The sequence below is a fragment of the Papaver somniferum genome, chromosome 2 (genome assembly GCF_003573695.1).
Source record: "Papaver somniferum cultivar HN1 chromosome 2, ASM357369v1, whole genome shotgun sequence".
NCBI lineage: Eukaryota > Viridiplantae > Streptophyta > Magnoliopsida > Ranunculales > Papaveraceae > Papaver > Papaver somniferum.
The window spans coordinates 15,371,472-15,393,719 of record NC_039359.1 but is presented as its reverse complement, the minus strand read 5'-3'; the positions used below and the strand labels follow the sequence as shown (position 1 = coordinate 15,393,719).

At 36.7% G+C, this 22,248-nt stretch overlaps 3 protein-coding genes across 4 annotated transcripts; all 3 read right to left on the bottom strand.

Moving 5' to 3' along the window:
- Positions 1-57: 57 nt before the first annotated feature.
- Positions 58-1,698, bottom strand: LOC113346987 (major pollen allergen Ole e 10-like). The gene is made up of 4 exons (XM_026590558.1): positions 1,584-1,698; positions 755-807; positions 346-604; positions 58-202 (listed from the first exon to the last, which is right to left on the bottom strand). Exons 1-4 carry the CDS (start codon positions 1,672-1,674, stop codon positions 174-176), a joined length of 432 nt encoding a protein of 143 aa, XP_026446343.1. The 5' UTR covers positions 1,675-1,698; the 3' UTR covers positions 58-173.
- A 678-nt stretch (positions 1,699-2,376) lies between these two features.
- On the bottom strand, positions 2,377-11,349 carry LOC113346986 (pleiotropic drug resistance protein 3-like). Its single transcript, XM_026590557.1, has 26 exons — positions 11,149-11,349; positions 10,776-10,826; positions 9,357-9,885; positions 8,874-8,997; positions 8,384-8,469; positions 8,041-8,125; positions 7,775-7,934; positions 7,613-7,689; positions 7,346-7,399; positions 7,147-7,237; positions 6,760-7,061; positions 6,396-6,677; positions 5,991-6,304; positions 5,733-5,893; positions 5,526-5,629; positions 5,278-5,428; positions 5,069-5,194; positions 4,907-4,980; positions 4,489-4,821; positions 4,100-4,390; positions 3,924-4,007; positions 3,709-3,842; positions 3,363-3,590; positions 3,113-3,284; positions 2,765-3,019; positions 2,377-2,652 (listed from the first exon to the last, which is right to left on the bottom strand). Exons 3-26 carry the CDS (start codon positions 9,746-9,748, stop codon positions 2,386-2,388), a joined length of 4,347 nt encoding a protein of 1,448 aa, XP_026446342.1. The 5' UTR covers positions 9,749-9,885; positions 10,776-10,826; positions 11,149-11,349; the 3' UTR covers positions 2,377-2,385.
- Positions 11,350-11,488: 139 nt separating this feature from the next.
- On the bottom strand, positions 11,489-19,719 carry LOC113346985 (pleiotropic drug resistance protein 3-like). 2 transcript variants are annotated; one of them, XM_026590555.1, is made up of 24 exons: positions 19,246-19,719; positions 18,743-18,866; positions 18,218-18,306; positions 17,872-17,956; positions 17,612-17,771; positions 17,423-17,499; positions 17,179-17,232; positions 16,996-17,086; positions 16,618-16,919; positions 16,247-16,528; positions 15,808-16,121; positions 15,553-15,713; positions 15,322-15,452; positions 15,030-15,180; positions 14,816-14,944; positions 14,599-14,672; positions 14,180-14,512; positions 13,794-14,084; positions 13,628-13,711; positions 13,417-13,550; positions 12,893-13,120; positions 12,566-12,737; positions 12,111-12,365; positions 11,489-11,964 (listed from the first exon to the last, which is right to left on the bottom strand). In XM_026590555.1, exons 1-24 carry the CDS (start codon positions 19,632-19,634, stop codon positions 11,698-11,700), a joined length of 4,377 nt encoding a protein of 1,458 aa, XP_026446340.1. In that variant the 5' UTR covers positions 19,635-19,719; the 3' UTR covers positions 11,489-11,697. The 2 variants fall into 2 exon arrangements, with proteins under 2 accessions (XP_026446340.1, XP_026446341.1); XM_026590556.1 differs by having other exon boundaries at positions 15,349-15,452.
- Positions 19,720-22,248: the final 2,529 nt, after the last annotated feature.

Sequence of the window (22,248 nt, the reverse complement as noted above, 5' to 3'; positions counted from 1 at the left end):
TTCATTACTCCAATTTATTATCAAGTTCATCTAATTACCCCAAAATGCATCAGTAGATTTATTTAAATTTTGATCTAAAATAAGAAAATGCATACAATTTTTGTAACACATTTCAAATCTTGACATTCATGATGATGGGCCTTAACTGTTCCTGCAAAGTTCTACTCCACTTCTCAAAGTTCATAAATACAGTCTCCAACAGCTGCAATGAAAATGAAAGAAAAATAGTTCAGATTTATTTTTTTTTTTAATAGTTGCGAAAACATTAAAGAAATTATTCGAAAGATCCAGAGCTACAAAAGAACATTGCAATGAGTTGAATTTGTATATATTGAGGATACTAACATGGATCAGAAGTAGTAGTGAGACCAGTGCCATTAAAATAGCAATCCCAAGCATGTTTACCAGCAGCTTTGAAATGAAGATTCATGACCACTGATGCATGGGCATATGTAGTGTTGGGGTAAAAACATGACCCATCTCGAGCTATAGGACTGCAATCAACTCCCAACTGAGTGCAGCCAAAATCAATATTGTTGCGTAGGTATTTCTCTTCTGTTGATGGTTTCGCAATACACCATGTGTCGACATTTGAGTTTGCCATCTGTATTTACAGCAATTAGTGTAAATAAACACTGCCAAGAATTGCAAGAAAATTTCATGTATTGCCAATGCTTAAAATTGTGCTACATTTGTAAGGTGGTTATAATATGTTGTGAACCAAGCAGTTCTTAGAGCATGTAATGGGACTTACTGATCTACTCTGCGCATATCGATATCGATTACTGCTAGGGCCAGGGGCAGATTCTGCATCAAACAATTGTTAAAAAATTTAAAAATATAATGTGTGGCGAACCCCTGACTGTTGGACAAATTCTAACTTGGTAGATGGAAGTGCTTATCATATTTGTTAGACAAAATGACCGGTAATCATTTTTTTTTATGTGTTTTATATGGAATTTGATATCTTTTCCGAACTCAGTTTGCAGTATTGGAATGAATGAATGGCAAGTAATATGCGAGCAAGACGGATAGTAGAACTCAACCTATTTTATACTTCAATGTTTGGCTCTCTTTTTTTTGTGCAAGGGGCAGAGCAATAATGATGACACTGCATACTAGATTTTAGATAAAGAAAACAATTTCTCCACTGATAACAAGGTACACAAATCTCAATGCTGAAGTTTGGGTCCATTTTTGCCATGAAATAGATTCCAGGTATGGGTCTTAATCTTATTGACAAGATAGGAAAAAAACAGTTTTTTCTTGCAAAATCAAGGAAAATGTGAAGAAAAACAAGAAATGGTTCTTAGGTGGTGCGACTTCATGTCGGTAAAAGAACTGCTGAGATCTCATCGTGTTCGTCGTCGTCCAGAAAGTTCATCGTTTGATTCTATATATCGGATGTGGATAATAGCCACAAAGATACATAAAAGATTAAGTAGCTCAACAAGAGAATCCACCTCATTAGTCCTATACAGTGATATAGTAGCAAACCAAATTAAAAAATCAAACATACTAGGAAGAAGAAGAAAAATGTGGGAACATTTAAATACCAGGCCAGGATATGATTGATAACTTACCAGTGCAAGCTGCAAAACACAGAACAGATGCTAAAACCAGTGGAAGAAAACCTAAGTAGAACACTTTTGTACTAGGTTTAGTACTTGCCATGTCTAACTACCTTGTACTAAATGGTTAAAGAGAGAAAAAAACAGAATGTCTACAAAGAGGATTGTGGGGGGGGGGGTTTAAATAGGTAGGTCTTGATTTGAGAATATCATTCACGAGATCAATAAGTTTTTAAAAATAACGCAATACAGATGTTTTACCGGTTTTGTTCTTGTTCAAAAATACACTCTGTTCGAGAAACTGGTCCCATTGGCCAACAAGAAAAGAAAAATACAAGCTTGCATGTTATCTCTCTTTTTCTGTACAGTTCAAGCATGCAGTTTTGAACACTAGGGTGCTAATTGCGTGATCTCAATGCCACTTGCTATCTCTCTACCTGATCTCCATTTAACATTTCAGAAATTATTGTTCTGAGAAAGAACAACGGTTTCTTCTTACCATAACAGGCTAACAACAAGAAAACGGTTATAACAAAATGATGCAAAATAATTGAAGTTTCTACTATTTCTTATTGTAGTATATAAACAGTTATTCAGTATATGACATGTCTGGTGCCGCGAGTGTGGCATAACTTGCCACGTACTTCATTACACAAATTTAACTTGCAAACCTTAATATGATTCTTGCAGGAAATATACAGACAGCACAAAACCGCCTCCCTTGCTCGGCTATATTTTCTGGTCATTTAACTAATTACTTCTCCTTTTGGTGAACTATAACTACAACGTATATATATTTCAAAGGCTATCTATGTTACCTCCTCTGGAAATTCAGTTTTCCAATACAATAAGCGAACAGAGAAGCGAAGATTATGGGGTAAGCGAGAAGCAGAACAGCAACAAGCGGAAGTTGATCATGGTGAAACCCAAAATAATCTTTTAAGAAATTGGAGACGGTCTTTTTTTCACCGAAAACCAAAATCTCCTCTTCAATATCTCCAAATTGGGAAGTTAGTAAACCGTTTAGCGCCCAAGATGTTGGCGTCATATAATAAAACCACATCCACCACTTCGGAATGTTCTGCATTCGAAACAGATGATTAGCTAGTGTATATAAGCAACATCGCAGTTCAACTGAATCATTCTGAAACATAATAATAATCTACTATCAGAGTAGTAAAAAGTTGGCTTACCGGTTTTGGTATTGGAAACCCAGAAAAAAGAGACTGCATTGTGTAGAATGTAGATGATGATATGGCGGCGACTTGGATGTTTGGTGTAATGGACACAAGCAACATTCCAAAGTAGTTGAAGTAAAGAAGTGTACAAAACATTGCATAAAAGCTCCAGAATATCTTATAAGGTGAAGAGATGTAGCCGACCATTGGATAAGCGATTATCACGTACAGGACTGATTCAATAAACAGGTAAGGAATTTCGACCACCACCTATAAATAAAACAAGACACATCCAGTTAAAGAATGGTATTCTTGAGAATACATATTATAAGACAGGTTTACACCATGAGTTCAGGTCTGAACCTGAGCAAATGCATAAGCCCAAGAAGAATACATTCCTGCGAATCTTTCCCGGTAAAGAACCGTGCGTTCAGTTGAAACAAATGGCAAAACTGTTGAGCAGTTGTTTACGCCCAAGAAGATTACGGCGGAAAACATTGAACCAAATACATTGAACAAACTCTGCTGATCGATTCTACAAAACAAGAATATGTTGGTGCATGCTTCATCGATATTCAATTTTGAATTTTGCGGTTAGGTAAGATCTACTTACATATTCTTCCCTTGCTGCCAAAACAATACTCCAAAAAGCAAAGATGAAACAATCATGTGCACAATTCGCATCAAGTTATAGGCAGGACTCCTCCAATATGACAAGTTTTGTTTCCAAAGACAAGCTTTGAACTGCCCCCAACCACTCTGTGCAAATTGGGTAGCAAAATGCAAGTCCCTCGAACCAGGAGGCGGACTGCACAATTTTTTAACCAGTTCGACCTTTTCTCTACAATCAGACGAATAAACGTGAACTTTACAAATCAAAACAGAAGGTGCTGCAATCCATCAAAACTATGACAGACAGTTGTAATAATCTGTAATCACTTGCATGTAAATACACTTACTTATACAAAGTGGACTCTCTGTAAAGATTAGCAAAATCCACTCCAAGTTCATTTTCTGCTGATTCAGAAGTGACTTCCAACATCCATGTTGCTGGATTGTACTTATCTTTAATCTTCGGGATGCCAGATATACTCTGTCAGGAAATAGAAGGAACCAAGTTAACATTCAAATGACATTAGCTTTTCCCAATTCTTCACAATGATAAGGTGTCTACCTCAAAGTACTCGATAACCCTATTTGAATGATGACCTAATTGTCCTGAGTAGATTATGCGCCCTCCACCTTTCATCAGAATCAACTGCAAGAAGAGTAAATACAGGACATTGAATAAGCATTGCAATAGAAGTAGACAGTGCAAGATAATATTTCACATTAACTAACTATTAGTACCTCATCAAACGCCTCAAATATATCGATACTTGGTTGGTGGATGGTGCAAACAATTGTTCTACCCGTATTGACCACATTTTTAACTGCCCGCATGACTATGGCGGCAGCTCTTGCATCTAAACCAGACGTTGGTTCATCCATGAAAATGATTGAAGGGTTCGCGACAAGCTCCACAGCTATCGTAAGCCGCTTCCGTTGCTCAGTTGATAAGCCACTAACACCAGGAATACCTACTAAAGCATCTTTAATTCCATCAAGCTCAATCGTTTCAAGGACTTCACTCACAAATGCCTGTAAATAACATTTTAACCAATTTGAGGAATAAAATCTATCCTGAAAATAGCATTAAACTCGAACCAAAATTTTGAACTCTTTCCAAGATATCATACATTCTTTGTATTTGAAGAGATATCAGATGGGAGGCGCAGCCAAGCTGAAAATATTACTGATTCTTCTACAGTAATTTGTGGTGAATGTATGTCTGTCTGCTCACAATAACCTGATATCCGAGAATATGTTTCTTGGGATTTAGGATATCCACCAATGCTTATGTTTCCTTCGATAATGCCACCAGTTTTTCTTCCAGAAAGGACGTCCATAAGAGTTGTCTTCCCTGCACCGCTAACACCCATTAATGCGGTGAGAACCCCAGGTACAAAAGCTCCCGATATATCCCGAAGAAGTTGGATCCTGTTCTCTGTAAAACCCTGTTCCTTCATTTCCTAAGTACAAAACAAAATCATTTGTTTATATCTTCGCATTCAACTACTTTGAAATTGTCTAAAAGATTACCCTAGCAATGATTACCAATGGGGTATCAATGAAGTACTGCACATCTTGAAATGCTACTGTTAGAGGCACAAAAGGTAAAACCATCCCTCCTGTAAAATGAGCCATAAAACCAGATATCGATAGCGTATAAATGTCTCAATAATTTTTAACAAGCACAGCTATTGTTCTTAGTTTTACCCTTCTTTTGTTGAGTAGTACTTTTAGAAGAAAGTGATAATTCCTGCTCGACATTGCTCTTGAGTTTTCGTCCTTGAACTTGAGAGAGCTTCTCTTGTGAAATAATAGCACGAGACATCCCAGGAGCTGCACACATTGTAAAATTTAGGTAATGACACGGTAACTGGGAAACTATTTAAATAGTTAACTGAGGCGCATCATCATCTTACGCTTTAAAAATGTCAAGGCTAAAGTAAATCCGATGTTGAACAGAATTGCAAACCCAAGCAATGCACCCAATGATATCCAGTAGAAGTAACTGTCGAAGTTTAGGCCACGACTTTCTAAGGTTTGACGCCCTAGAGTTGTGTTTGATGACATCTATAAATGACAATCAATAGCACATAAGGAATTTAGATTAGCTATTATTTTAATTCTCACATGCCAGTCTAAACATCCCAATTGATTTGAATCTCACTTGTTGCCATCGTGGAGCAAGAAACTCATTCACAGTTATGCCTATCTCCCCATATGACATGGGAGAAATCCAGAAGCCCCACCGCAGCCAAGCGGGCATGGAAGCTGCATAAAAAAAATAAAAAATTAAGCATGTAAAGGAAGCTTAAATATTCCATTTTGAAAATGTTAAAGAAGCTAACACCAAATAAAGGGCAAGCCAACTTACGCTGTGGGATCACGAAACCTCCAAATAGCAGGACAAATAATACTACATAACTAGCAGCTACTGAAGAAGCAACTACAGTTTGGAAAAATGCAGCAACCAAACGATACATGGATATAGATGCCAGATGCATAGCAAAAAGTAGTACGAACTGACTGATGAACCTAGAAAGGACAGTCAATGAAAATTTTAAAATAAATTTTAGAATAAATACTTTATATATTTTTGTATGAGTAAGTAATTTTTCCATGAGAAACTCACCTTCCAAATTCAGGACTGAAACCAATGACATAGTAAGTAAGAACAGTCCATACAATAGCTTCCAAGAGTGAAAGAGGGATCTTCAGAATAGCAGCTGGAACTGCATAAGCCCAAGCTGGGTAAAAGCATAGTTCCCTCTGCTTGTAGAAAACAGCAAGTCTTGAGACAGTCATAGATAACTCAGGAAATCCATCAAACAGAAGTATCATAAGTGCATAAAACAGGGCACCCAGATAATAATTTGCATGGATCACGTCAACATGCATTCGAGTTCGTAGAAAGACAGTCATGGTGACGAATGCTATGAAGACAAGCTGCAGCAGAAGACACATGAGGTACGAGTCCACCGTCAGATACAGATGTTCCTACATAACATCTTATATAAAAGCAGGAAGCTTTACAAACCTGAGCTGTTTTGAAGACATATATGAAAGAATTCCTCCTCATGAGAAGATATTCCCTACTCATGCAAGCTTTAAAGAGTTCCCATTTGGGTAGCGAATACTTGCTAAAGGATAAAGAATCTTTGTGACTTTGGGATTTATCAAATGGCTTAGAAAGTTCCTCATCTAGCCTCTTCCCAATTTTGAATGCCTTGAATTTTATACAAAATTGATCAACTGAACAATAACTAAACTGTTGTTCAGTATCATACCAGTATTGTGCCTGATCCTTCCTAGAGATAACCTGAAAAATGAAATAGTGAATTAGTAAATGGTTTAGAGATTGCACTTTGATAGAATAGGAAATAAGAAACCTGTCTTCTCACCTCCTGGAGGAAATCCGCGGCACCTTTTCTTTCTGGGCACCTAAATCCACATTCTTCGAAAAACTCAAGAACATAACTGCGTGGGCCATGATACACTACTTTTCCTTCTGCCATCAAAATAATATCATCAAAAAGATCATAGGTCTCTGGTGCCGGCTGGAGAAGTGAGATCAACGCTGTAGCATCTGTTATATGCACCAATTGCTGAAGATATGCAACAACTTGAAAGGTAGTGGAACTGTCTAAGCCATTAGAAATTTCGTCCATAAAGAGAGCTTTTGTTGGTCCAACAATCATCTCACCTGTTGCAAGAAAAAAAAAGAGTGAATTCTTAATAAAATAGAATTACAACCAACTGAATTTGGTAATGTTGTAGATGTGGTGTACCTGTAGTCAATCTTTTCTTTTGACCACCAGAGAGGCCTCTTCTCATGGCATCACCAACTAATGTATCACCACAAATATCAAGTCCAAGTATCTGATAAACCAGGGACACAGCAAACAATCAGAAAAAAACTATTAACGTTTTAATGCTCCATATATGAAGTAAGAGAAGTTTTATTGTGGTTCTGTTATAAAGAACTACCTTTATAATGTAATCAGTTTGAAGACTTCTCTGAAGTCCGTCAACAGAAATCGCCTGCTTAGCATGCATTGACCACATCAATCAACATTAGAAAGTGCAAAAGCTAATCCACCGCGGAATAAATGAGAAGTGTGTCTGAACATGTGCTTTATTCAAAACACTACTGCATACTTCTTCTTGAACTCAGTCGAGCTTCTATTGCATTCATTCATACATAGACGAGATAGAAAAGATGGAAGAGAAGAACATGAAAATAGTCAAACTTACCTTCATGTAAGTATCTAAATCTGGATCTGGAACAATCCCTGCTTCCTTTTCTCTTCGACTGACCTCCAACATAATATCTACACATGCAGAAAAAAAAAATCTTCCTCTTTAGTAGCTTATAAATGATATTACATCAATGGCAAAGATTAAATAAAAAGCTACCTGCACGGCTTCCAACACCCTGACAGCAAGCTGAAAAATCAAGTGTTTCTCTTACAGTCATCTCAGGAATATGCAGATCATATTGGCTTATATAGGCTGATGTTTTCTGGGGAACAAACTCTTCCAATTTGTAACCATTGTAACAAATTTCTCCTGTCACCTAAAACCAGGCGAAGAAACAATGAAAGATAAGTCATCACACTAATTATAGTTATAGAACTTTTCTTACCAGGGCATAAAAAGAAACCTCGAGAGAGAAATAAAACCTTGAGAGACTGGTCTAGTTTCCCGGAAAGGGCTAATAAAAAGGTGGTTTTCCCGCATCCTGGAGGACCAAGCAACAATGTCATCCTGCATATCAGACAACCATCCATTAATGAAACTATATTAGCAAAACATACAGGTTCAATCTCATTAGTGGAGAATAAGGTGAAAAAAAAAGTACACAGAAGTTCAGTTTTTGAGAATGTTTTGGAATAAAGCCGCTCCAACCCTTATCACTGACTTAGCAGGGTTTTCTCCACACATATCTCACCCGTAGCCTCATGTCTTGATTGGTTAAAAAAAGTGTTACTGAAGTTTCTGAAACTGGCAAAAAAAAATTCTTACCTTCCCGGCTTAATGATGCCACTGACATCTTCAATAATGCTTATCTTGGCTTCTTGCAACTTTACACCTAATAATCTGGGGAAACCCTGGTGAATAGGAATCCTCAATAGTGAAAGAAAGAAGGAAAAAAGCAAAGGATTAGAAATTTTATAGACCAACTAACCAATAAAGCCTCAATCCCTTGGTCAAACATCACTACATAATACCATCAAGCATATTTATAGTATACTCGAGTCAAGCTTCAGGAATGCTAAATAGTGGAAAAAACAGGGAAGCATTTGTTTATTGACCGTACAAATTTATCAAAAACAACATGTTGACTAATATGTTATAAGAAGTAATAGGTACATTTTTGTGATAAAAAATTGTTGCAGATTACTTATGTTGCGAAGTAAGGAAACTAGGAAAGGAAAAAGAGGAACAGGTAAGAAAAAATGAATGGGTGAAGTCAATAATAGTTTTGCCTAACAAAAAGAATCCGGCAACTTACAGAAATTGTGCTTTTGAGGAAGTTCCATATAGTGGGGAGGGGCTTCCCATGAACGACTTCACAGTCTGCTTCAACAAAGAGATTCTTATACCGCACCTCCACAGTGGGCAACTTCACGCCAACTCTGCAAATATACTGTAATGTTAGATAATATCTAATTTATGCACAAGGTTACACACATTAAATCCTTCCCGACAGATAATGCCTGATACTAATATGACTATGAATATGTATATGGACTGAGTTCTCCGAGTAAGTAACCTCATTTAGGCACTCATTGAGGATGGCTACACAGTGACTGTCAGTTGAGGTAAGGAATTAAATGGCAATGCATCAAAATGTTAATGGGGTTGACATTTTCTAACTGGTCTGGTTTCATAGAACTTTGTATGGCCAGCCAAACATATTAAAAAAAAGGCCCTGTATCGATATCGAGCAGTAGTGATGGGAATCTAAATTAGCTCAGAAGAAAAGAAAGCTTACTTGTCTATTCTCTTTTTAAGATTCTGCAACAAGCGTAGATTATCATTCTCAATGTGCTTGATGAGTTTCTCTATAAACATATGTCGTTCTACAGGTCCAAGCTTAGTGACATCAATCACCCTCTTCCCTGTAACATCCCCACCATCATCAAAAAGAGAAGATCTTAACTTTCTAAAGGTGGGTAATCTCTCAATTGCAGCCCATTGTAAAGCAACTCTTTCATCTTGATTCTCAGCACTCTCATCGACATCTCTGACAGAATTTCCAACAGAAGAATTGCTTCTAAAACTTGAAGTATGCTGTCTGAATGATGATCTTATGCTCCTTCCAATCTCAGCTAATTCAATTCTCAATGTTTCTATGTCGTCAGTTCCAATTAACTGATGAGCCATATCTCGGAACTTGACCAGACTTCTTCTAACTCAATGGACACAGAGATCCTTACTTTAAATTTATATATGCATTTTAAATTTGTTTATTTTGACAGCAAAGGAGACAAGTTTTACCCGATAGAAAAAACTTGAATGATCTGCACTTGCAAGAACTTTTCTTTAATCAGAACGTGCACATATAGAGTTGATAATCTAGTGAGAAGAATTATTATTATATATATAGTTTATGATGTAATGCAGTGCGTCATTCACTGGTTTGCTTGCAGAAGCAAAGATTAAACGTATTAAATCTTAAATCAAGGCAACACCATGTTTTGAGGGTGAGAGAGACTGAGAGAGAGAGAGGAAGAGATAATATATACCATAAAAATCCATCAGCACCATTTTCTACTCTCTTCAATCTCCATAATTGATTCATAAAAGTTAGTATAATGAAATTTTTTTATCTATTATTTTGTTTATTCAAGCAAGAGTTGACTGATAGTTGATAATTTAATATTTTTATTTAAAAAACAACTAAAAACTGTTTCTTCTTTTTTCTTTCTCTGTCATTTTTTGTTTGTTCCACCTCATCAGCCAATTTATACTTGTTTCAGAAGGGAAAAGGAAAAAAAGTTATGGCTGAACGCCACTAAGTTTCAAGATGCTAGACTTTTGCTGGAACCCATTGTTGAGATCCAACCACTGCATCATACGATTGTAGGCACCATGAAAAATGAATGGTTTTGTCATTAAATATGAAGAAGGCCAACCATGAATGTGAAAGAATAGTATATCATCCAAGAAGTCTAGACGGCTGCTGGTTAGAATGGACTAATATGAGTAAAACGAGGGATATGGTATTTTTGTCGTGGAACCAATGACTTTGTTCGTGGTCGGGTAATATTGGAATCCCAGGTTATAATTCTATCTTTTGAATGGGCATATACTAACCTTACACCAACAGTGCTATATAGACTGAATTCCAGCCGCAAAAAGAAGAAATGATCTATATATGAGCTGAGGAGATTGCTTATGTTACATTTACCTTTACAGTGTAACCAGTCTAAAGAGTTCTCTTCGGTCCATTGGAGATCGCCTGCTAGGACATTTGTGACCATAAGAAACCAGCATCAGAAATTGCACAAACTAGTACCAAGGAACAAAAAAACATGTAGCAAAAATTACAACACTTGGTGCCTACTAAGTTCGAATACAAAAAAATGGTCTATTTCTGATGTTAAACCGAGTCAAGTTCTGTCAGAATAATCAAAAGCTGCTCTGCAAATGATGCATATAACCAATTCACCTGCTTAAGCCAGACATTTTTTTGGGCCACTTCCTAATATGCGAAGTTGATATAACTTATCTAAACATCAGGATCAGAATGGAAGTTTAACAAAGATAAGTGGAATGCTTACCTAAATTTTGCTGTACTTCTCCTTCTTAGGATTTGTGTCGCACACTTTCCAGGCAAGTTGGATTTCTGCTGTTAATAAACCTTGGAGAGCAAACTTTCCCCATAAAACCTGGTTTTCAAGCATACTTTCTTACAGGATCACATACAACCATGAAATTCAGTTGTTGCCGTTGTTCTTCTATTTCTGACTCTACATACGAGAGTCTGTCAGCAAGAAAATCTGACAAACACCAAGCTGCTTTTAGTGAAGATTCTGGTTGTTCCATCCACAGCTGTTTATAATTGGTCATCCTGAGAGAGGACCATTAGGTAGGTGTTTTTGCTTGTCTAAAATCCGTCAATTAGAACAAATTTTTGTCACATTTAATATTGAGAATGGTGAAATAATAAATACATGACAAGTTCATGTCTCCCGCCCAAATATATTACAAACACAATTACTGATGTTCGATAAGCTTACCTGGTCGTCCTTGTGATCAGTTAATGTTACGTGAATTACAAAAAACATATGTATATATACATAAATATATCTTTTCCAAGGGGTATCAAATCACCTCCTCTGGAAGTTCATTTTTTGTATGCAGTAAGCAAAAAGAGATGCTGAGAGAACTGGATAAGCAAGAAGAAGAACAGCAACAAGGGGAAGACGATTATGGTGAAATCCAAAATAATCTCTTAAGAAATGAGAGACCGTCTTTGTTTCACCAAAAACCAAAATCTCCTTCTCCATATCTCCATACTGTGAAGTTAGTAAACCGTTCAACGTCCACGATGAAGGGCAGACATAATACAACCATATCCACCATCCTGGAATTCGCTGCCAATTGAAATTGGTTTTAGTAATATCTCAGAAATCATTCAATAAGTAGTTTCCCCTAATATTTCAGTACATTCCGAGAAAAAAAATGCATACACAACCAATCCCAGTTAACAAATTACCATAAAAGTAGAACATCGGCTTACCGGTTTAGGAATCGGGAACCCAGAAAAAAGATTCAGCATTGTAAAGAATGAAGCTGATAATATGGCAGCAACCTGAACATTTGGTGTAATCGACACAACCAGCATTCCAAGATAGTTGAAGTAAAGCAACGTACAAAACATTGCGTAAAAGTTCCAAAACACCTTATATGGTTCCCACATGAAACCGATCATCGGATAAGTGATTATAACATACAAAAGCGATTGTGTAAACAAGTAAGGAATTTCAACTGCCACCTGCAGTTACCAATTAATACATTTTTAGTTAGCAGGAGTTAACAGCAAGAAAATCATACTTGAAAGTCTCTTTAACACAGAGAAGACGTGGATGAATTGTCATTCCAAGCCGAACGAATATGATTGCAGTTGATAACTTGGAACAAATTTAAGATAAGTTGACACCATGCGTCCATGAGTCTCAAAGTGAAGATTTGAACCTGAGCAAATGCATACGCCCATGAAGAGTACATTCCTGCGAATCTTTCCCGGTTAAGTACAGAGCGTTCAGTTGAAACAAATGGCAAAACTGTTACACAGTTGTTTATTCCCAAGAAGATAACAGCGGAGTACATTGAACCGAATACATTGAACAAGCTCTGCTGACTATGTCTACGGAACGAGAAATAACTATTATGTTAGTACTTGCTTCATATTTAGATATTTGAACTGATTGAAAACAAATAGAGTAAGTATTGGGTCAGCTCTGATTCATTCTGTAGAATCGCATGTTTATTGAATTAAGTTAGAATGTTGGGTCCACTTACATTTTCTTCCCTTGCTGCCAAAAGACTAGTCCCAATAACAAAGACGACAAGATCAGGTATATGATCCTCATCAAGTTATAAGCAGGACTTCTCCAATACGACAAATTTTGTTTCCACAGGCAAGCTTTCAACTGCCCCCAACCATTCTGTGGATACCTCGTAGCAAAACACAGGTCCTTTGACCCAGGTGGAGCTCTACAGAATCGCTTAACCATCTCCACTTTTTCCCTACAATCAGTACAAAAAAAGAGATGTTTATTCATGAATAATTCAAAAACTGTGTCATGTACCATGCACTAATAAACACTCTATGGGCATTGATAGACATTCTTTAGAACTTTCCAGTAAAAAGGAAGAAACAAGATTGACAAAGCATTTACAATCTACAATTGTTAATAGGACTTTGTCTATAGATTTTGAGTTGAAATGGGTAGATCAAAAAGCATGACAACAAGATCAAAAGAGAAAGTTGTATATAGTAAAGAACTACTACAGTCGCCTTCATTGTGTGTAAATGTACGTACTTGTACAAAATAGACTCTGAGTAAAGATTCGCAAAGTCTACACCAAGTTCGATCTCTGCTGATGTAGAAGTGACTTCCAACATCCATGTTGCTGGATTATAATTATTTTTAATCCTCGGCACCCCAGATATACCCTGCCGGGTTATAGGATGAGAAAGATTATAATTTGAAAATCATTTCTTCTACCTCTTTAAAATTGTAAGATACTCACCTCAAAATATTCAATAACTTTACTTGAGCGCTGACCCAACAATCCAGAGTAGATTATACGTCCTCCACTTTTCATTAGAACCAACTGCAGGAACAGGAAATTTGGACAGTCAATCTATTTAGCTAATATTACCCAGTATAATAATAGAATAAACCACAACTAATACCTCATCAAACGCCTCAAATATATTAATACTTGGTTGGTGGATGGTGCAAACAATTGTTCTTCCAGTATTCACAACATTCCTCACTGCCCGCATGACAATGGAAGCAGCCCTTGCATCTAAACCAGACGTTGGCTCATCCATGAAGATGATAGAAGGGTTTGCAACAAGCTCCACAGCTATTGTAAGCCGCTTGCGTTGCTCAGTTGATAAGCCACTAACACCAGGAATACCTACTAAAGCATCTTTAATCCCATCAAGCTCGATGGTTTTAAGAACTTCTTTCACAAATGCCTGCGAGTAAATTAACAAATTTGAGTAAATGCTTTTCTTTTTTTAAATAACACTGAATTTAAATGATGACTCAAATTTCTTGGAAACATACATACATCTCTAGTATTTGAATCAATGTCACATGAAAGCCGCAGCCAAGCTGAATAAATCACTGATTCTTCTACAGTAATTAGTGGTGAATGTATGTCTGTCTGCTCACAATAACCTGATACCCTAGAATATGTTTTTTGAGATTTAGGGTATCCCCCAATGCTTATATTCCCTTCGATTGTACCACCAGTTTTTCTTCCAGATAGAACATCCATAAGAGTCGTCTTCCCAGCTCCACTGACACCCATTAATGCTGTAAGATTACCAGGCATAAAAGCGCCGGTAATATCCCGAAGAAGTTGGATTTTGTTCTCCTTAAAACCCCGTTCTTTCATTTCCTGATATCAAAAAATTATAAAGCATTGAATATACGGAGTCATCCTAACTGCTTAACATTTAGAAAGATTGTTTGGACAATGATTACCGAAGGGGTATCGATGAAGTACTGTACATCTTGAAATACTACAGTAAGAGGTACAAAAGGCAAGACCATCACACCTGTAAAAAAACAAGAATGGTTAGCCATAAGAATTTAATATGGATATGATATGGATGTCCCCGTATAATTTCTATGACCTTATTTCTTTGCTACATTACTACTTTTAGTGAAATTAAACAGAACAGCAGGATAACAGTATCACCCGTCCTCGATAGATCAGAATCTTTTAAGGTTCTAGAAGGCGACTCCTCGACATGTTGACTGTGCTCTCTTGTTTCTCGAATTTGTGAGAGCTTTTTATGAGATATAATAGCGCGAGACATTCCAGGAGCTGCATAATTATGAAACTGTTGTGATACCATGTAGATTGTACTTTTAGATACGTCAGCTATATCAATTGAGATGGATTATCTTACGGTTTAAAAATGTCAAGGCTAGGGTAAACCCAATGTTGAAAAGTATTGAGAACCCAAGTAAAGCAGTAAGTGATACCCAGTAGAAGTAACTATTGAAGTTCAATCCACGACTTTCCAATGTTTGTCGCCCTAGGGTTGTGTTTAACGACATCTGCAGCAACAATTAGAGGCAGAAGATCAATCATGATCCTAACGATTCAATTCTCATGCTCCCCAAAGTCTAAACATATATATCCTTAGAATGTAATGTTAACTATGCTATAGGACTATTTATCAGTGAGTAGGCATGTACATGTCCATATAATATTTCAAATCTCACATGTTGCCAGCGTGGAGCAAGAAATTCATTTACAGCTATGCCTATTTCCCCATACGACAACGGGGATAGCCAGAATCCCCACTGCAACCAAGCTGGCATAGAAGCTGCAATTGAAAAAGCAACAAAATATGCCATATAAACAACTTAGGCAGGAAGCTCAAGCTGGAAGAGACAATCAGTAGATAAAAGGGTAGGCCACCTTACGTTGTGGGATGACGAATCCTCCAAATAACAGGATAAACAGTAGTGATAGCATACCAACAACTGTAGAAGCAACTACAGTCTGAAACAGTGAAGCAATGAAACGAAACATGGATATAGACGACAGATGGACGGCAAAGAGTATGACAAATTGGCTGACAAACCTACGACAAAGTCAACAATTAAGAATTAAATATTGTAGATAATCAAAAGGTGAATGGCTTTTTATCCAAGACAAAAACGTTGTGTCCAACTAACCTGCCAAATTCGGGACTGTACCCAATAACATAGTAAGTAAGAACTGTCCATACAATAGCTTCCAAGAACGATAGAGGAACCTTTAAAATAGCAGCTGGAATTGCATAAGCCCAAGCTGGGTAAAAGCATAATTCTCTCTGCTTGTAGAAAACAGCAAGTCTTGAAGCAGTCATGGACAACTCCGGGAATCCATCAACCATAAGTATGATGAGTGCATAGAACAAAGCACCCAAATAGTAATTTGCATGGATCTCATCAACATGCATTCGAGTTCTCAGAAAGACAGTCATTGTGATGGATGAGATAATGACAAGCTGCAGAAGACAAACGGCGCAAGATAACACTGTTAGATAACAGATACACTATTACACTCTAGTAAGAAAACAAAAAAATTATGGACGAGAAGTGATCAACGAATCATGAATGTCACTTTGCATACCTGTGTTGTTTTGAAGACGTATGTAAACGAATTCCTCCTCATGAGAAGATATTCCCTCGTCATGCAAGCTTTAAAGAGTTCCCATTTGGATAGAAAATACTTGCTAAAGGACAGAGCATCTTTATGGCATTGAGACTTATCATATGGTTTTGAGAGCTCCTCGTCTAGTTTCTTTCCCATCTTGAAGGCCTTAAATTTTTTGGAAAATTGATCAACTGAAACATAACTATACTGGTGTTCAGTATCATGCCAATATTGCCCCTGATCCTTTCTAGAGATAACCTGAAAGAAAGATGGTTGAGGATTTACATTGAACATAAATAAAATTACAGGGACAGAAACTAGTGTAAAGTGTAAACGGGTCTGCTCACTTCCTGGAGAAAGTCAGCGGCCCCTTTTCTTTCTGGACACTTAAATCCACAATCTTCAAAGAATTCAAGAATGTAAAACCGTGGACCATGATATATTATGCTCCCTTCTGCCATCAAAATAACATCATCAAAAAGATCATAGGTCTCTGGTGCTGGTTGAAGAAGCGAAACCAATGCTGTGGCATCCGTAATATGCACCAATTGCTGAAGATATTGAATAACTTGGAAAGTAGTGGAACTGTCCAAGCCATTTGAAATTTCATCCATAAAAAGAGCTTTTGTTGGCCCAACAATCATCTCCCCTGCATACGACATTGGGAATTCTTAATAACACAACAATTCATAGTCCTGTAAAAGTTTTGAGCACGATTGATCTACCTGTAGTCAATCTTTTCTTTTGACCACCCGAGAGACCTCTTCTCATGGCATCACCAACCAATGTTTCACCACATAAATCAAGTCCAAGTATCTGAGAAACCAGAGACATGGAAGAAAACTATTGAAATTGAACTATTATTCCATGCATTAAGTGAACTTAGATTTTGGTTTGGAGACAGATACCTTCAAAATGTAATCAGTCTGAAGAGTTTTCTTTAGTCCATCAACAGAGGTCGCCTGTTAAGACATTTGTTTACCATGACTTGTCAAATTTGCTTTTTACCTAACTAATGCAATCCAACTGAAAAATTACAGGACACTTGTCTACATGCATAACTCACTAGAGCTTTTATCAAATGTTCATGCATGAAGTCTATATATGGACTTGGAAAACATGTACTATAAGCAGCAGAATGGTTGACATTACCTTCATGTAAGTATCCAGATCTGGATCAGGGACAATCCCTGCCTCTTTTTCCCTTCGACAAACCTCCAACATAATGTCTACAGACAGGCAGAAAAAAGAAGGTTACTTGTAGGCTGAAGCCAACGAGCTTACATCAATAACAAGATCATAAAAATATTAGAGTTGTCAGATGTCCATGTAAATACAAACCTGCTCGACTTCCAACACCCTGACAACAAGCTGAAAAATCAAGCGTTTCTCTCACAGTCATCTCGGGAATGTGCAAATCATGTTGACTTATGTAGCCTGATGTTTTCTGAGGAACAAAATCCTCTAGTTTGTAACCGTTATAAGATATTTCTCCTGTAACCTAACACAAGGAGGGGAAGAATAAATTAATTCTAACTTACGACTCCATATAAGATTTTTTTAGCAGAATTGAAGAGGTAAACCTCAAACTAGGAATGTACATTGAGAGACTGATCGAGTTTCGCAGAAAGTGCCAATAAAAAGGTGGTTTTACCACATCCTGGGGGACCAAGCAACAAAGTCATCCTGCAACTCAGACAAGAATAGATCAGTGCAACTTGATCTATGAAACATGCAGTTTAGAACCCACTTGCAAAGACTGGAAAATCATTAAGAAAAGTGAGCAATTTTAGGTCAGATTTCTGAAATGCAACACTCCTTTCAGATCTTACCAAGGGATTTACAAGGTTTCATTAGATATCAGTTAAAGCCCAATTCTATGGTGGTTCAGCAGAACAATTCTTCAGTTTCTGATTCGTTAAAAAAGTAATAGCGTCTATAACTTACCTTCCCGGCTTGATAATGCCACTGACATCTTTAATTATGCTTATTTTAGCTTCTTGACACTTAACTACACCAAATAGCTTGGGCAAACTCTGCGCAACAGAAAATAAAAATACAACAGTGAAAAGAAATAAGTGGACGAAATTTAGCAAATTTATACAGCAAAAGGATATAGTATATCAAATAAACAAGAATCTCACTATTGAAAGACTAAAACATTTAAGTTCTCTTTGGAGCACCATATTTCACAATTCATGGTGTTCGACACACACTTCACCACTAAATATTAGTCCTTTTGAAAACCCTCGATAAGGGAACCCACCAACAAAACTCTGTATTCTTGGAATAGCATAAGACTTGAAGAACATAAAAAAAATGGAAGCACATGGCAGTATATGGACCATGTAATTTTAGTAAAGTTTAAACTCGTCCAGTTACAAAAGAAAGATAAAAGAGGAGTAGCATAAGCAGCAAAAAAGAGCAATTGAACAATTTAGGTATGTTTACTCAAAGAAATCAGCAACTTACAGAAACTACATTTTTGAGAGAACTCCATAAGGTGGGGAGGGGTTTCCCATGAACGACCTGACACTCTGCTTCAACAGACAGATTCGTATATCGCACCTCCACCGTTGGCAATTTCAAGCCGACCCTACATATTACTGATAGGTTAGGAATGCACTATATCCATTTATGCACACAAAGACACACACTAGGCTTTCCCACAGTTATCCAAAAGTAGAGTATCTTATTATGATGTATACATATAAAATTGATTTCCAAGCTTGTGCATTCATGCATGCATGGATCAAATAACTACACTTAAAAATGAATAGCAGAAACTATACTTCACAAAGAATAGTAATAATAAGAAGGAAAAAAAAATGACTCAATGAAGATTATACTGTTCAAACAACAACCCCAACTAGTGTCTTTAAGAGAACATAGAAGCGACACATTGATATATTCCCATTACCATTTAACCTTTATAATGATGCCTGTAATAACCATAAAAAATTAAATAAGCTTACTTGTCTATTCTCTCTCTTATATTCTGCAACAAGCGAAGATTATCATTTTCAATGTGGTTAATAAGTTTCTCAATGAACATATGCCGTTCAACAGGTCCAAGCTTGGTAACATCTATCACCCTCTTCCCTTTAACATCCACACCATCATAAAAAAGAGACGTTCTTAACTTCGTAAAAGTGGGTAGTCTATCAATTGCGGCCCACTGTAAAGCAATACTTTCATCTTGATCCTCAACACACTCACCAACATCCCTTACAGTCCCAATTGAAGAAATGCTTCTGAAACTTGAAGCATAATGTCTAAATGATGATCTTACGCTCCTCCCAATCTCTGCTATTTCATATCTTAGCGATTCAACTTCATCAGTTCCACCCAGCTGATGAGCCATTATTAGAACTTCCTAGAGGTCCTTTAAACCAAATAAAGATATAGATCTTTATGTATATACATATGCTACTGCTATTTTTTCTATTAGATAGAACTAGTATTAGCATTACAATGAACATCAAACTTACTATATTTATATAGTCTATGATGCAATCCAATCGTCAGATGCTAATTGTTTGCTTGCATAAGCAATGAGCCAAAATTGATTTACACGTCAGAAAAGAAAATAATTAAAGATCTCCTAAACCAGATAAAAATCTTTATGAATAAATATATACTACTGCTAGTTGTTCTATTAGCAAAAAATAGTATTAACACTAATGAATATCAAACTTATTATTATCTATCTACTCTATGACGCAATGCAATGTGTCATTTTAATCGTTTGCTTGCATAAGCCATGACTAATGAGCCAGAATTGATTTACTGATCAGAGAAGAAATAATCAAAGATTAGTTTAATGCATTTGAGTAAATATCAGAAGGGAAAGTGAGAAAGAGAGTGATCAATAAATTATCAAAGGACATTAACTGCACCATATCATGAAAGTGAGCAACAGTTAGATCTTTCTGTTTATAGGGTTGACAACAAGAAAGCAGTTGACTAATTAGTTTTATATTTGATTTGTGCACCTATTGTGATGTTCTATTTTCTAATTGGACATAAGTCACATAACTGCTAACTGCAGATTCTAAAACATTATTTAAAAAATCAATTAGCACTTGAGGGATGTTTGCTGCTTTTAAGAATAAGAAAAAAGAGAAATCAAGAAAACAAAAGAGAATCTGCATTCTCCATGCTGCTGTTTAATATTATTATGCTAAAGAGCGATAACCACACCATACAGCTTTGTTGCTGTTTGTTAACTAGTTAGAAACTTAGAATGAAAAATATCTCATCTAGGTTTTCCTTCTTCTTTTTTTGTTAGAATAAGAATGCCTCATATCATTCAGGTCTGACTCTCTGACTCAGATGTAAGACATCTGGCCAAACAGACATCGAGTCAGTGAAAATTGTATCTGGCTTGGCTGACTTTATTTTTGACAAAGATTGGCTCCGACTCTTATTGAATCTAACAAAATGTTAAATACTACCTCCGTTTAAAAAAGTGATAGTATTTTTTTTTTTAAAACGGAGGGAGTATGTCCTTTTGATCCGGGTTAGTCTTACACGAGTTAGATTCAGAAGAAGATAGCAAAGCACGGGCATCACTGATTCATAAGAGGGTGAAAATAGTAAAATTATGAGTTTATTACAGTCAAAGGACATACTACTAATAGAAATCCAACTCTTACAGTGCAACACAGTTTGCGTAGGTTTTGAGTAGCTCAAGACACGTATCTTTCAACAACGACGAATACTAACAGGTAGAGATGGCTGTTCATCAAGTTTGGTCGGGCCAGAATTGAGATCATATGAGGCAGCAAACATCCCATGTCAGTCCAAGGTAACACTCTTCACTTTGGGGTTCACAGAGATCCCTCCTTGCATGTTCGCATTGCAGCATCCTCACAGGGAAATCTGCTTACCAGCCTTGTCAGTCCAAGTTAGCACTCAAATTTGTCTATTTCTTCAGCTTGGAGTCTATACTATCGCGTTGAACCCTATCAAAAGTTGGTTCACGCGCATAACATAGTTTACACGTAAGTACTACATTAACTTGTTATACAGAGAAAATGATGATTGACAGGCTTTTAAGGGAGCCTGAAAAAGTATATAAGGTAAAATGCACATATGCACGTATATCTATGCAAGCGTATGAAAACTTGTGTATATGTAAAGCTATACATGTACGTGGCACCAACTATAATGTAATAGAGTTGGTGCACATGAGGCAGAGGGAAACCAACAACTAATGAGACACAAACATGTCAGCTTGTCAAAACCACCCAAAAAACAGCTGATCTGATGACTTGGCTTACTACAGCATTTTAAATTCTGCTGATGCAGGAAAAGGAAGAGTCATTCCTGAACCCTGAATCAGCAATCTCAGACATTTGTCGCAGAAAATGCATGGATCAGCTGGCACGCATGAAAATTACTACAGTACTTCCAAAGAAGAAAAATACATCTGTACGAAATATTTCCTGTTAAGTTTATTGCAAACATACTTGCAAAAGATGAAAACCTCTATTGTGCACAGCATTGCCTACCCAACAGATGCATTATGTTTCCCAACTAATTATAACATTCAGATATTCTCTTTTGCCAGATAAAGGTCAAAATTCAAAGAACCAAATTTGGAAAGAGATTTTGCTAGTTGAGCGACGAGCACCATTACTTTAAAGAATCTCTATGAAAAAGAAGTGTTTAGAAGCTTGAACAAAGAAATAAACTGAAGGCAAACAAAAAAGGAACATACCAAGAATAGCGCAATGTCTACCTCAAAAAGCTGAAATAGAAGACAGCTACTTAAACAACAGGTGTTGAGCGAAAGGTGTCTTCCCGTTTTACTTCTCTTAGTGGTAATCTGGTGGCCAGAATCCAGTTTCATATACACCTAGACAGATTAAACCTGAGATAAACACCCAGAATGACAATGATGACACAAAATGGCTCCTGTGGATGAAAAAGGGAGTACCCACTTGATTAGTCCAGCTGAGGATCCCACGAAC